Source organism: Mustela lutreola, chromosome 5, assembly GCF_030435805.1.
Source record: "Mustela lutreola isolate mMusLut2 chromosome 5, mMusLut2.pri, whole genome shotgun sequence".
NCBI lineage: Eukaryota > Metazoa > Chordata > Mammalia > Carnivora > Mustelidae > Mustela > Mustela lutreola.
In genome coordinates, this window is record NC_081294.1 from 17,509,137 (window position 1) to 17,524,465 (window position 15,329).

Sequence of the window (15,329 nt, forward strand, 5' to 3'; positions counted from 1 at the left end):
GGAAAAGGAGTTCAGTTCACTTGCTGAAGTATTTTAAATTGTTTTTAACTTTGTCACCACATCACAAGGTGTCTGTTTAGTAAGGCAATGTACTAAAAGCACTGGGAGACAATTCTTCCTCATCTCTCACAGCCCTTCAGGTCTTGCCCAGAAAGCACTAAATGGCCTTTCTCCAAGACTATATTTTCAAGAATGTATATATAACAAATAACTTTGAAAAGATGAGATAGTGTCTTCTTCCAAAGTAAAGGTCAGGCATGCTTCCTACCCACTAAAACATAGGTAACGTCTCCCTCCTAAACAAACGGCTGGTATTATCAGGCTTCTTCTCAATAAATGCAACCCATGGAAAGTGCTGGCATCCATCTGGGTCTCTTTTGTCCATACAGCACATCGGGCAGTGGGAACTGAGTCAAATATGCAGACGTTCATGCTGCTTGCTGTGCTGGAAGCAGTAATGTCCCTTTTCTCTGACCAGTCATCTCAAGTCTTCTAACATCCATGAAACTGTGAGAGACTAACAGTTCTTGTCTTTTCTTCTCTTCCTTTTTTTTTTTTTTAAGATTTTATTTATTTATTTGTTTATTTATTTATTTATTTATTTATCAGAAAGAGAGAGGGAGAAAGAAAGCACAAGCAGGGGGAACAGCAGACCGAGGGAGAAACAGGCTCCTCGCTGAGCAAGGAGCCCAATGCAGGACTCAGTCCCGGGACCCTGGGATCATGACCTGAGCCAAAGGCAGACACCTAACCTACTGAGCCACCCAGGAGTGCCAAGACTAACAGTCCTTGAAGGTTGCCATAAAACAACAATAAGAAACAACAACATGCTTTAACGGTGTGACTAGGCATTAAACATCTACTCTAAAGTGTTACAATGATACAAGCTCTACAGAAAATCTCCTTTATGCAATCTCTATGGGTAATGCAGGAGTAGAAAAGATATGCTTTTATCATAGTAATTTCATATGTTATTTCTATTGACTAAGTGTCAGTAGACATGGACTATGTGGTGCCTCATGAACAATGAAATATATACAGATGGTACTTTTTATGACAGTGGTTTCTTCCTTTTTAGAGTTAAACAGGAAGGATCCTTATATACATATAGATTATGCTAAAAGTGTACCAAAATAATCCATTTATATTTCAAGCGCATGTTTGAATGGCATAACTGTGACGTATATTCACAAAGTCAATGTTGTTAGAAGTGAAGAACATTAAATTCAAAATCTTTATTATTCAGATCACTCTGTAGTCCCTATTTTTCTGTTATCTGTTCATATGGTGGCCTTTCCAGGTACTTCCCCAATCATTGCATTGGATCCTAGGTCTTATCACTTGATATAATATGCAAGTTGTAGGGGTTCATCAATGTTAGCCATAGAGAGAGCACTGTTTCCCAAAGACTCCACCTAGTATTTTACAGGGAAAAAAATGTCTAAACGTATGTGCACATATGCATACATGCACATACAATGAACTATATTGTGAAGTTTGGGACAAATGCATTTAAGATGATGAAAATAAAATCTGGGTATGTGATATATCACGCTACATTATTAGTCATATGAGTGGACACACCTGTGCTTAAGTAGTTTCATGTGGGTCATTGTTTAAAGAGCTGGAATTAGAATCAAAGCCTCCCAACTCTTTACTCTAGCTTTTAAGTAACTGTATTGTGCTACAGTCACATATAATACAAAGAAATGGTTAGAAGAAACAGAATGGTGGAAAAATAATTAGAGGGAGGGTGGAAAGATGGCAACAGTATGAAGAGGAAGGAGAGAAGGAGAAAAATAAAAAAGAAGAAAAAAAACAGTAAGTGATTATCAAATCTTCATGCTGTCCATGCTATTTTTGAAATGCTGTTTTTTAGGATTCGTATATTGATTTAAAGATAGTGGAATTTCATTCAAGGTCCTGCCAATTCAATTAAAGTAAACACATTAAACCTTTATGGCACAGCTATTATGAGCAACTAGTATGCTAGAAGTAAGAAATAAATTGTAAAGGAGAGAGAACTTACAATAGGCATTAACTGTTTGATAAGAACTTTAGTATATAGTGTTATTTGTTCAGATTCCATGTCAATTTTCCTTTTAAAGGCATTGCTATCTAATCATATCTAAGATGACTATTTCAAACACAACATCTTTTTTTGAGAAAAACTATGACACTAGAGATATGCTTAAGAATCAAGGTGTGCAATAAAATAATCAGGTTTTACCTGATTAGGCTTTTAGAAAAAGTGAGAATGGCTCCTTCTGGTTTTATGCTACAGAAAGAGCAGGTAGCTAATGATGCTTTGATTAGCATCAAGGTTAGGCCATTTGACAGCAGAATGGATTGGAAACAAGATCTTGACTTAGAGTATTTGAATACACTGCAAGTTTCTCAGGCATGTAAGTGAGGCAGGAGTCAAGAGGAAGCATTCAGTTTTGCATAAAGATTGGGTTGATGATATGAGCATTGACTCTCAACTGAAAAAGAATTACTCTGATATCAAAAGCTCAAATTTTAGAAGTAAATTGCACATGAAAATAGCCTTCTCAAAAAAAACCAAAAAAAACAAAAACAAAAACAAAACCACAACTAACTAACTAAATAAATAAATAAGTAACAAAACTACCTGACTCATGAGTCAAATAGAGAATAGATAGAACGTTCAACCAAGGAAACATCTTTGAAACTCCTTGTATAACTTTATGATATAATTTATCTTTTTATTGGGTGCAAGGGATTATATACAGGAATCAAAATATCATCTTAGTTTTGTGTTAGCTTATTTTTTTTAAGATTCTATTAGTTTAGGAGAAATTCTGGATAGACAAATTATTTTTGCAATGCAATTAAATCTATTTTAATAAGCTATCATGCTATCTCTTCTTGTTTTTTTCTTGTTGTTCTTTATTTTACTACTCCAAACCTGAGCTCTACATATAATTTCAAAATAAGAAAAGAAATTCTATCGTCATTGCCTTGAATTTTTATCTGCAACTCTTCCCTGGGTCGCCTTCTTGCAAGCCTATCTTGCAGATTTTGGACTTGAATCTCCACAATCATGGGAAATCAATTCCTTAAAATAAAATTACCTCTCTCTTTGTTTCTCCATAAATACATATGCATATATAGGCATATGTATACACACACACACACACACACACACACACACACACACATCCTGTTAGTTTTGTTTATTTGGAGAACCCTAATAGAATGCCAATCAGATCAAGCCAGGCATATAAATAAGGCATAGATCAATCTGTTTTTGAAATCTATTGGCTGTACCCATTCCTTTCTTTTTCTTTAAGGTCCAAAGAAAATCATTTAAAACATTTTGACAAAGGTCACCTCTGGCTCACTGACAAAATGAGAAGGGGCTTTTACAGTCATTATTTAACTGACCTGTGAATTTCAACCCTTGTTTGTCATTTCTTACTCTCAAAATTTTCAGTTTATTTTCCATTGCACTATTTTAATGTTTGTGTTTTGCTTCTTATTATATAGATCTACCTAATTCTTCTTCACTTGCTCTTCCGTTAAAAGTCAAGGTTCAGTGAGAGACTATGGATTCTGAAAAATAATCTGAGGATTTTGAAGGGGCAGGGGGTGGGAGGTTGGGTGTACCAGGTGGTGGATATTGGGGAGGGCACGGATTGCATGGAGCACTGGGTGTGGTGCAAAAGCCAATGAATACTGTTACACTGAAAATAAATTTAAAAAATTAAACAAACAAAAAAAGTCAAGGGTTCAATACCTTCTCTGCAGTTTTTCCCAGAGTGTTACCTATTTGTGTGATTTTGACTACCACCTGTATACCACTTACTCTATACCTGTATCTCTATCACAGTCTTCTTTTGCGAACCCCAGATTAACATATCTAAATATCAGTAAGATGCTTCACCTGGGTACACCTAAGGAGGGCTGCCAGGGTGGCTCAGTTGGTTAAGTGATGAGCTCTTGATTTTGGCTCAGGTCATGGTTGCAGGACCCCAGGAGTGAGCCCTGCACCAGGCTCTGTGCTCAGCGGGGAGTCTTCTTAAAGACTCTCTCTGTTTCTCTCTCTTCCTCTTTTTCTCTTCTCTCCTTACTGTCTCTCTCTAAAATAAGTATGTCTTAAAAAAATAAAATAAAAGTAACTGTGGATGTACCATGTCTAACAGCGATCATTTTGTTTCTTACTCTAATGCCAGTTCTATACTGGATATTAGGAAAACAAAGTCAGAAATCTGAGTCACTTATTTTACTTCTCCCACTATTTCATTCTCTGCATGCAGTTATCCGTTAATGTCTTGCCGCATCCTTTCTATTCCCATGACTGACAGATCTTGAAATATTTCAAAATATGTCCATCTTTCAAATGTTCAATTCTAATATCCCATTCTCTTCATTACTTCCTGGTCAGACCTATTGTAACCTTCACCTTTATGCTCTCCCTGTCTCCATGTCAGTCCCCCCACCTCCAATGGGTCTTTCAAGTGGCACTTTTAGGGTTCATTTTACAACTGCAACTCTGTCCATGTGAATTCTCAGTCAAGACATCTTTGTGGATCATGAGACCTTTAAGAACAAACAAAACTATAATATACCACACAAGGCTATAGTTAATAATACTTTGTTGACTATTTGATAGTTGCTAAGAGAGTAAATCTTTTTTTTTTTTTTTTAATTTACTTACTTTAGAAGGAGAGAGAATGAGTGAGCATGAAGAGGAGCATAAGGAAAGGAAAAGAGAGAGAGAATCTCTCTGGTCTGCCCAGTGAGGGGCGTGATCCTAGGACCCTGAGATCATGACTCGGAGCTGAAACCAAGAGTCAGACACTTAACCCACTGAGCCACCAAGATGCCCCTAAGACAGTAAATCTTAAAAGTCCTAACTACAAGAAAAAATTTTGTAATGATATATGACAACAGATATTAACTAGGTTTATTGCAATGATCATCTTGCAATGTATACAAATATTGAATCATTATGTTGTACACCTGAAACTAATATAATGTTATTTGTCAACTATACCCCAATGTATAAACAAACAAATAAATAAATAAATATAACCTTGTTATTAGAATTGAACCTAATATTTTCTGTATTTACCTACATAAAACAGTTGGCTTCATGTTCTCTGACTATATCAAAATACGGTTATCTAAGCCTCATCTAGAATTGTCAAGCCTCAGTGCTTATAAAACTTACCCTGACTCTCTCTTCTGAAAAAATGGAGTGATCCTTCAAGATGCATCTCAAGTGCTCCCTCATCTGTGAAGGCTTTCTTAAACTCCTCCATCTTCTGGACGTAATCAGACTTGCCTTTGGCTCCACCACCCCAATAGGATCTCCACTATAGTACTTTCAACAGAATATTGAAATTATTATTAGCTCTTAATATCCTTAGAAGATAACAATCTGTGGTGTTTTCTGGTGCAATGGAGCTACACTTCCTTACTTAAAATCCTAGTTTCAGTGTTTACTGTCCGTGGAGCCCTGGGACAGTTACCTGACTCTTCTGTGTCTCAGTTTTCTGATATGTGAAATGGGGCCACTAGAAATCTTCTTCATATGTTGTTTTGAGGATTACATAATTTTATAAATGTAAAGCAATTAAAAGAGTGCCCAAGGTAAGCACTAAGTAAAGCTTACTGATTACAATTATAATCTAGCGACCTTCATAATTAGATTGATCCCTATCAGGCTTAACACTTTTTCAAATTGTAATGCATTCTTAATGCCTCCAGAATTTAGGGTTTATGTATGTTTCCATTTTTAATCTTTTTGCCATTTTAAACAATTTAAATGTAAGAATTAATGTTAACAGAGATCATCTGAAATGACAACTCAATTTCCTAAATTATTCTTTATGGATAACTGGGCAGCATTTTCTTAAAACATAGCTTTGAGGCTATGATATAAAGTACTACTACACAGATATAGGCTCCCAGTTATACATGTTGGTGCAAGTATCCAGCTTACTCTGTGAGTATGTGTTTGTGTACACAGTGTGTGTGTGTGTGTGTGTCTTTAATAATAGGTGGACTTTTGGATGGCTCAGTGGTTAAGCGTCTGCCTTAGGCTCAGGCTGTGATCTCAGGGTCCTGGGATTGAGTCCCGCATCAGGTTCTCTGTTCAGCAGGGAACCTGCTTCCCTCTCTCTCTCTCTGCCTGCCTCTGCCTACTTGTGATCTTTCTCTCTGTCAAATACATAAATAAAATATTTAAAAAAATAATAAGAGGTGGACTTTTGTTTCGTTTTGTTTCTGGTTTAGAGGGAACTGGGAGCAATTGATAGCACCTGTAAAATTTGTGCTGATCAAATTAATTTCTGTGTTACTATGCACGTACATTTATCCAAGTATCGTTGAAAATCCAAAATGTCTATTTGAGGAAATTACTGGCTTTACCTCTGGAAGCTCTTATGATTATTTGTATATAAAGTAAAGTAATATTCCCTAGAAGCAACACCACAGTGTGGTCTTTCTTGAAGTAATGTCAACATTAACATCTGCTCCTTTAAAATAGAACAGCTGTTGATGCTAATGTCCACTAAGCTGTTCAGGATCCTGACTCTACATTTCCACATGTAAAATTCTTTTAGATTTGAAGCTAGGGACATAGATTTTTTTCTTCTCAATAAGTGGAACTTTCAGTAATAGGAACTGTACAAATTATTTTTTCCCATAGATGCTGATGCTCTAAAATACCCAAGATTAAATTGAAGCTCAATTATGGAAGTTCAGTTTTATTTTACTAATCTACTATGTATTTAACCAATCCACTACCACCACTAAGCTTGGCACTTTTGCATTTGCCTTCCTGCTTAGTCTAGAATTCTACATTATTTATGATATTTTATTTTTCTGAGGACTGTCCCAATGCCTTTCTAAAAAAGAAACAGAAGCATAAATATATTTATATATGTTTGCACACATACATACAATCAATGACTTGAATTGGTCCCGATGTTATATTACTATTCCCACATCTTGACTCACCACGACAAACTTAATTAAACTTTAGTTTCCATGTGGAAAGGAAACTGTGGCTCCTACTGTTTCATTTGCATTAGGAACATGCATTGTGAGAGAGCCACAGGTTCTCGTTACGCTTACAAATATGTGACTGAAAATAATGTTTTCATTTAATAATAGATTTTAGGTCTACTCCTTTAAAGTCTATGTATAAAATGCTAATTCATCTTTGAAGTGAATTGGATGGATTCTATACTATATTAGCAATTACAAAGATATGATTCCAGAGAATCAAACAAAATTTGGATATGCAATTCCTAGGTGAAATGCGACTCTTTCTAAGATAGAATAAAAGTCGGTTTCATTAATTTTTCAACAATCTTTTCACTTCGGATTCAGGCAACTAAAGGCTATGAATCTGCTTCAATCAAAACCAGAGAGAATACTATCTCATTATACTCTTGCCAGGAACCTCAACATGATGTCTAGTTTCCATCATAAGCAGAGCTGAGAATATTAATACCCATGAGGCAGAGTTTCAGAGCTATGCTGCCTATCCATCTGTCTTAGATTCCAAAACTTGATCCTTATATTACATTAACTCATAAGAAACAAGTGTTCCAGAACATGAAATTATGTCGCCATAAAGATGATTATATTCCACGGTCATATAGAGGAGTCATATAAGCAAAAGCAATGTAGAGTAATGTCGGAGTTTCTATGTTTTGGAGTGCTTTCTTCAAAATTTCCTGAGACCCTTCTTTTTCCCAGGTCTATTTATGGACAGCAATGCCGTCTGGGTGGGGTGTGACAGGCTTGACTAGAACTGCGTGGGCCTTTGTGTCCACTTGTCCCCTCGAAGGCACTCTCTGACTTTCTACTTAATTTGGGGTTTATCAGATACTCTGTGGAGCTCCAGGACTAACACATATGGAGTTGTCTCAGGGTCACATGACTAGATCCTGATTCCTAGAAGTGGTCTGTCATGGAAATAGCCTGTGCTAATGACATTGTGTAATTTTTACAAAATCACTATAAATTAGGCTGCCAGAATGGCACTCAAAGACTGACTTGGCATGACTCCAACTTTGTATAGAGATAGATATCCCACAGAAAATATTTGCCTGGGGCCCCATATACCTCAGGGAAACCCTGACTGTCTGTTCATTTTCAACAAAGGCTCTTTTGAAAACCTTTTCCACTCTATTATTCGGTATTCTGTAAATATATTTCTAAAAGGTACATTCAAAAAATATAGTGTAAATAACTTAAATCTTGATGGATTTGCTTCCTTTTACCTACCACTGGAATCCTAAGACTCATCCTATTTCTTATTAGTTTAGGCTTCCAGAAAGCTCTGAGGACATTAATGCGCCATAGAGACATTCTTCTAGATCAGCTTCCTAGGACTTCTACTATAGTTTTCCATTTCTGTTTTTGGATTTATTCTAAACTCTCTTCAAGCATATATGTTCTGCTCTATTTTGCTTTGTTTTGTTTTCAAGCATATATGTTTTTATTAAAAGCATGACAAAATCTTTTAGATTTAAAGACAGTTAACTACCAAAATACTCATTTTTCTAGAAAAAAAAAAAAACTGGTGGCAATGATAAATTATATCCATTCTAGGCGAGGGCCAAAAATCTTATGTAAGGAAAATAGCAGTAAAGTATAAATGTGTTGAAAGGAAGAGTTACCATCAGTTATTTTGTGGAACAAAATTTCTGTGAATTTACAGTAAGATTTAAAAGTGGCATGCTGTGTCAGAGACTGAGGTGTACGTACTTGGGTTCCAACACTTATTACTTTGGCCATACATAAAGAGCTTGCAAAACATGTAATAAATGAATAATTTATAAAGTATAACAAGCCACGTCACATACTTCAAACCACATTTCAAATGGTATGTCATGTTTTTAAGGGGCAGGGGAAGGAAGGCATCCTGTTCTTTCAAGGATATCAACAGTAGTTTAGAAAATTTATGCCTGTTTTTTTTCCCCCTATGTCTCTTCTTGGTAAATAGTTTCAGAATGTCTGTGAGCAATAATGTGCTATAACACCACGTTTAATGACACTCAATATCTTAACGTTTTGTCTTTAGCAAAGAATGTTAAAATTAAAGAAAGAATTAGGAAAAAAAAAATATATATATATATTAATTTCATTAAAATAACCAGGGAGAATTGAGGTAAAGAATGATTAAATGATATTCCAAAGCTTACCCGGGCCACTGAGTCAGGAAGAGAAACCAGGTCTCTTGGATTTCAATCCCAGTGTTCTAGTCACTGGTTTGTTCAACTCCTGTGCAAAACATCCACACACAATACACAATGCATAATCCCCCTTGCTATCAAGTGGTTGTCAAAAGAAACGCCATTACCTTTCCCACATATTGAGGCTCGGAGCCCATGTATTCCTCCAGCACAAAAAATTGATTCCATACCCAGCCCCGTTTAACTCGTTGGAAATGTGGCCGGCGCCCTGGCAGGTGGATAACATTTTCTGTCGGTTCTGTGGCTAAAGTCTGTCGTGGCTGTGGTTGAAGGGGTGTTAGGAGACCTCCATCAAACAGGACCCAGAGAAGCAGGGATAAGCAGTTCCTTGTAAGCATTGGCAAAGGCTTTCCAACAGCAGAGTAATAAAAACTCCAGCACTTAATGTAGAATTGTGGAATCCAGGTTTGAGGTGTCTGTGGCCTCCACCACTTGACTTTCTGTTTTATTGCAGAAGTGATAATGCAGGCATTAATCCTTTTGATGAAAAGGCTTCTGTTGTATTACATCCCATCTAAAGGGACCTATAAAACAGATTAACAAAGATACATTAAATCAACAGAATGACATGATGATACTCATCAAAACTCTCATTGTGTCTGCCAACGTTTAAAGACGTAAAGAGGAAAGCCTGGAAAAAACTTTTAGGGATAATTGGTCACTGCTATGCACCCTGTAAACTTGGATGAACTAACTTTAGTTACAATGGAAAAAGCTTCCGCTATGATGAAGCAAAAGGTATATCATAAACAGAAGCAATATTTTTTCCAATGTAATCATCATTTTAAGGATACAACACAGATCACTATTTTTAACATGAACTAGATTAGAGGAGGGTTTCACGATGTCACCCTTGACATCTGGAGTTGAATGGTTGTTACTGGGGACCTATTCTGTGCTTTAGACTTTAAGCCACATTTCTCTCCTCTGTTCAGAAAGTGACAGTAGCATCCTCCCCTACTCCCAATTGTGACAATCAAAAACTTTTCCAGACATTGCCAAATAGCTCCTGGAAGAAGCAAAATAGGCCAACATGGACAATTGCACATTTAGAGAATAAAGAAAAGAAAACAATAAGGAAAAAAAATTCCTTAAGATTAGAAAATAGAAAGAATCAGACCATCCAGGAAAGAACAAGATAAATTACTAAACGTAAGCCAATGGCATTACTGAAACATAAATGACTGGTAAAATGTCAGATGGTTTTATAACTCTTTATAAGCTTTAACTTAAAAAGAATTGCTTCTCTAGTCTGGATACATGGGAATTATTTTTTCTAAGTTATGCAGCTTAGAGCAACCTTGAATCCCTACCAGACTGACAACCTCTTTTTTGCATTTTGGTTAAATGAGTTTTGAACTCTTCCGTACAACAAGAAATTCTTTTTTTTTTTTTTTCCTTCACTTATCTAAGGTTTACTGAGTATCTACAAAATTCTTTATTATACAGTAGATAAGAAAATAATACACAACCCTTGACCCTCTTAAATCAGAAACAGAAAATATATTTAAAAAACAAATACAGGGGTCCCTGGGTGGCTCAGTCAGTTAAGTGGCTGCCTTCAGCTCAGTTCATAATTCCAGGGTCCTGGGATCAAGCCCCAGGTCTGGCTGCTTGCTTAGTGGGGAGTCTGCTTCTTCCTCTGCCCCTGCCCCTCCTCACTGCTTGTGCTCAATCTTTCTCTTTCTGTCAAATAAATAAGTAAAATCTTTTTTAAAAATGAGTAAATAACAAATACATAAATGTGACCAAATTTACCAATGCTGTGAAGGAAAAAAATAAAATAAAATAAGCCCAGACAGACTATCCTGATGGCAAAACTTAAGTTAGCAAAAGCCAGTTTTAGGTGACAATTGCACTGAGAACTAAAGGAACAGGAACAGCCTATACTCTGCGAGCAGCCAGCATGTGGCTCCAGCCAGCGTGGTTTTGTGCATTTGGCACTCAGGGTTCCAAGCCTACAGCCTAAAAGTGGAATTTTTCAAGAGCCAAAAGTGTTGGAGGCCAGAAATTATATATAATGTTTCCAAAACAAGAGAACTAACACCAAAATCAATATATGTTTAATCAAACATCTATGAAACATGGCGTCTTGTCAACTTGTCAGCTACGATGCAGTTCAGAGGTCCTCCAGGCATATACAACATAACAAAAATTAAAATACATTCCTCACAAATGTAAAAATGTAAGCACTGAATGTGGGAATGATGCTTGAAATAAGATATGAGATAGGGAATATCCAAAAGTTATACTTTGAAAGCATTCTATAAGAATACTCCCCTAAAAAAGAAAGAAAACAGGATATGATATTTTTCTATTGTGTGAAGGGATGAGATTGTTACATACTGACAAAAACATAAGTAGGCATATATTTAATTGTAGCTTTTCTTTCTGGCAAAATAATGCTCATAACAAGTTAACTTACACCTGTATTGTCCCATATGGTAAAAATTAGCCATATGTGGCTATTTAGTTGAAATGTGGCAATTTGAGATTTTTAAATTACATACCAAATTTCAAAGAATTAATACCAAAAAAGGAAGAATTTCTCAATTTCTCTATTCATTTTTTGTTGACATGATAATATTTTGGATATGTTAGATTGAATAAATATAAAAATTAACTTCACTTATTTTTTTTTAAAGATTTTATTTATTCATTTGACAGACGGAGATCACAAGCAGGCAGAGAAGCAGGCAGAGAGAGAGGAGGAAGCAGGCTCCCCGCTGAGCAGAGAGCCCGATGTGGGGCTCGATCCCAGGACCCTGGGATCATGACCTGAGCCGAAGGCAGAGGCTTTAACCCACTGAGCCACCCAGGCGCCCCAACTTCACTTATTTCTTGTTGTTTTTTTAATGTGTTTAGTAGAAAATTAAAATTACAGGGTGCCTGGGTGGCTCAGTTGGTTGAGCGACTGCCTTCGGCTCAGGTCATGATCCCAGACTTCCAGGACCGAGTCCCACATCAGGCACCAGGTCCTTGGGAGTCTGCTTCTCCCTCTGACCTTCTCCTCTCTCATGCTCTCTCTCACTCATTCTCTCTCAAATAAATAAATAAAATCTTAAAAAAAAAAGAAAATTAAAATTATATATGCAGCTCACATTTGTGGTTTGCATTATTTTTTATTAGGCAGCACTGATTCAAACAAGAGTTTAAATCACAAACTGTGGTTTCCAATGAAATAATTTACTCTTAATGTTCAAAACCAAATATCTTACATGAATGTATCATGTCTATGTGACAATACATTTAAGAGGTCAGAGAATATTTGCCACTATTTTCAACAAGCTTGTGTAGGCAGAACATGTATTTTCTTCATCTGTTCTCAAGTTTGAAGCACTAACACCAACATCCAAAGTGTTTTAATTTGTGAACCTTTCCATTTCTTCCATGCTTCTTCCCATACTCATGGCAATCCTAGTCTAGGCATATGCAGAACGGCTGGGGAGATAAACACGAGTAGATGGCAGGAACTCGGACTTCCCAAACCCAGTCTAGTATACGTAATTAGGTTGTATTTTGTTTTCCTATTCCGTGAAATTTTTCTCCTCCACATTTTTGGGGGTGTGAAGTATCAAAATTCAAGGGTTTAGAGAGCATTGACACCTAAGGCTGTCTTTTGAGTGTAGAGTAGGGATTTTCAATATTGGACATCTGGGTAAATTCATCATCACTGCCACCAGTCCTGTTCCAGATACCCTTTCCTGTTTGGCCTCAAAGGTGTCCAAATTCCGAGATTTGATCCACTACTGGAGTAATTTTTCAGAAATTCTAATCTGTGGACATCATTCCCCTTCTCATACCCTAGAATGTGTGTCTACAACGTGAGGGGATTGGCTGTGAGGGATTGATAAGTAAAAGTGTGATTGTAACATGCAAAGTGTGTTGTTCCACAAGATAATTCCTCAGCACATCAATGACTCACATCACCAAAAATGACGGCCAAACACAAAATATCATAATAACGCAGCGTTTAACTGTAGCCGTGGAGGACAGTGAGGAATAGAATCCCCATTTCCTTTAGGTTCACATTCTATCTTTCCTTTGACCCTGTTTGGACACACATTCTATCTCATCATGGTGTGTTTTCTCACTTTTATGTCCAGCCCCACCCCTTTTTCTTTCTCAAAGTAGGCTTAATCTCACTTCTATCCCTATCATCAAATCACTTTCTCCTTTCTCCCTAAAATGGAATGTTATATATACAGGGAAACTTACTTATTAGTAGTCTCTTTTTATTAACATTTCCATAGGGATGATGATTGCGAGGAGTGACTTTACAAGTTTGGGAGATTTACACATCATCTTATTTTTTCCTCATGAATCCTGCCTGCTTTTTTTTTTTTTTTTTAAAGATTTTATTTATTTGTTTGTGAAAGGGAGCATGCACGCATGAGTAGGGGGAGGAGCCTCAGGGAAGGGCAGAGGGAGAAGCAGATTCCTGGCTGAGCAGGGAGCCCCATGATTCAGGGTTCAAGAGCCCAAGACCCCAGGATCATGACCTGAGCCAAAAGCAGACACTCAAATGATTGAGACACCCAGGTGCCCTGAATCCTGCTGTTTTAATATAAATTCTACAGAATACAAAGCTTTTTAGAAATTCACATACCATAGTGTAGTGGAAAAATCTGTAATTAACACTGTAGAGCCTTCTCACTACACACTGGAGATATAATGTACAGCATGGGGACTATAGTTAACAATAAGGTTGCATATTTGAAAGTTGCTAAGAGAGTTCATCTTGAAAATAGGATTTTTTTTTAATTTTTTATTTTTTATATACATATATTTTTATCCCCAGGGTTACAGGTCTGTGAATCAGCACTCACCAAAGCACATACCCTCCCCAATGTCCATAACCCCACCCCCCCTTCCCCTAACCCCCCTCCCCCCAGCAACCTTCAGTTTGTTTTGTAAGATTAAGAGTCACTTATGGTTTGTCTCCCTCCCAATCCCATCTTGTTTCATTGATTCTTCTCCTACCCACTTAAGCCCCCAGGATTTTTAATATGATATACATGAGCTTAACAGGACCTACATGATTTCCCTCTGCATGAGCCTGGCCATTTACCCCCTGTGCTGCCCAAACCCTTTATTTTTATTAATAACAATAGTAATAATTTATATTACAGATGCCTGTGCATTTGCACCTCTGTGAAGGACGTGTTATTATTGTGTCCCTATCACAAATGAAATGGAAGAATGAGAATTTAAGGAAGATAGCAGTGGTCCACAAATGAGCTCATAGCAGGCAGGTTTGAATCTGGGCAGCCTGACTCCCGAGGTCATCCTCTTAGATGCTATTCTATACTGTCCCATTTAGATTACATAAATAGTTGAAAGCACCAAGGGTTTCAAATCCTAGCAAGAGAAGGAATATAAGCTTACAGAGATGGCTTCCAAATTATTTTTTCCAAAGCTAAGCAGCTATCTCAATATTAGGCCAGCTCAAGTTTATTGTGACTTCTTTAGAGCTTCTGTGAAGTTAGTGCATTGAAGCTATCAGGTCAACTCAGTCCCTTTTCAAACAGGAGATTGGGGACTCCCTGTATTCACACACCAGGATGTGAAAAGAGACAATTTCTAGGCAGAGACAGGAGGGAAGATGCAAAAACTGGCAGACTTAGTATGGTAAGAGAATTGGATGGTGGCTGAGAATTAAGAAACTGCATGACAGCTCAGCAAATCCACCCAGCAAGGTGCTAGACAGGCCAGGTGACCCGAAGCAGGTGTCCTACAGAGAGAAAGGTAAGGTGGATTCCAGCTGAGAAGGCTTCTTTGTCGTTAGCCTGATCTGGGCATGCAAGGCAGCCAGAGGAGAAGACAGCCTGTTAGGCCGCCTTGACAACTCCAGATTTGGGGGTCATTCTGGCTACAGTATAATTAATCAAAGCTTAATCAAATAGCCAAAAAGAAAGATGGACTTTGGAACGAGACAGATCCGTTCATTGCATAGTTCTACACTAAGTATCTGCTAAGTAGCATTTGAATTGTGGGGACACAGTCAACAATATTCTCATGGCTGTGCTCCATATACATGAAGAAATCATGGATTTTTAAAAATTCACCATGCAGTTAGAATGTGCGCAC

General features: G+C 37.1%; 1 protein-coding gene across 2 annotated transcripts in view; it reads right to left on the reverse strand.

The window, feature by feature from the left end:
- The window catches only part of CDH12 (cadherin 12), a 1,003,438-nt gene that overhangs the window by 246,706 nt on the left and 741,403 nt on the right, over window positions 1–15,329 (reverse strand). For both annotated transcript variants that reach the window (XM_059173699.1, XM_059173700.1), the window contains one exon: window positions 9,347–9,763. In XM_059173699.1, the coding sequence (XP_059029682.1) occupies window positions 9,347–9,577 (231 nt within the window). In that variant the 5' untranslated portion in view covers window positions 9,578–9,763. The remainder of the gene's footprint in view (window positions 1–9,346; window positions 9,764–15,329) is intronic.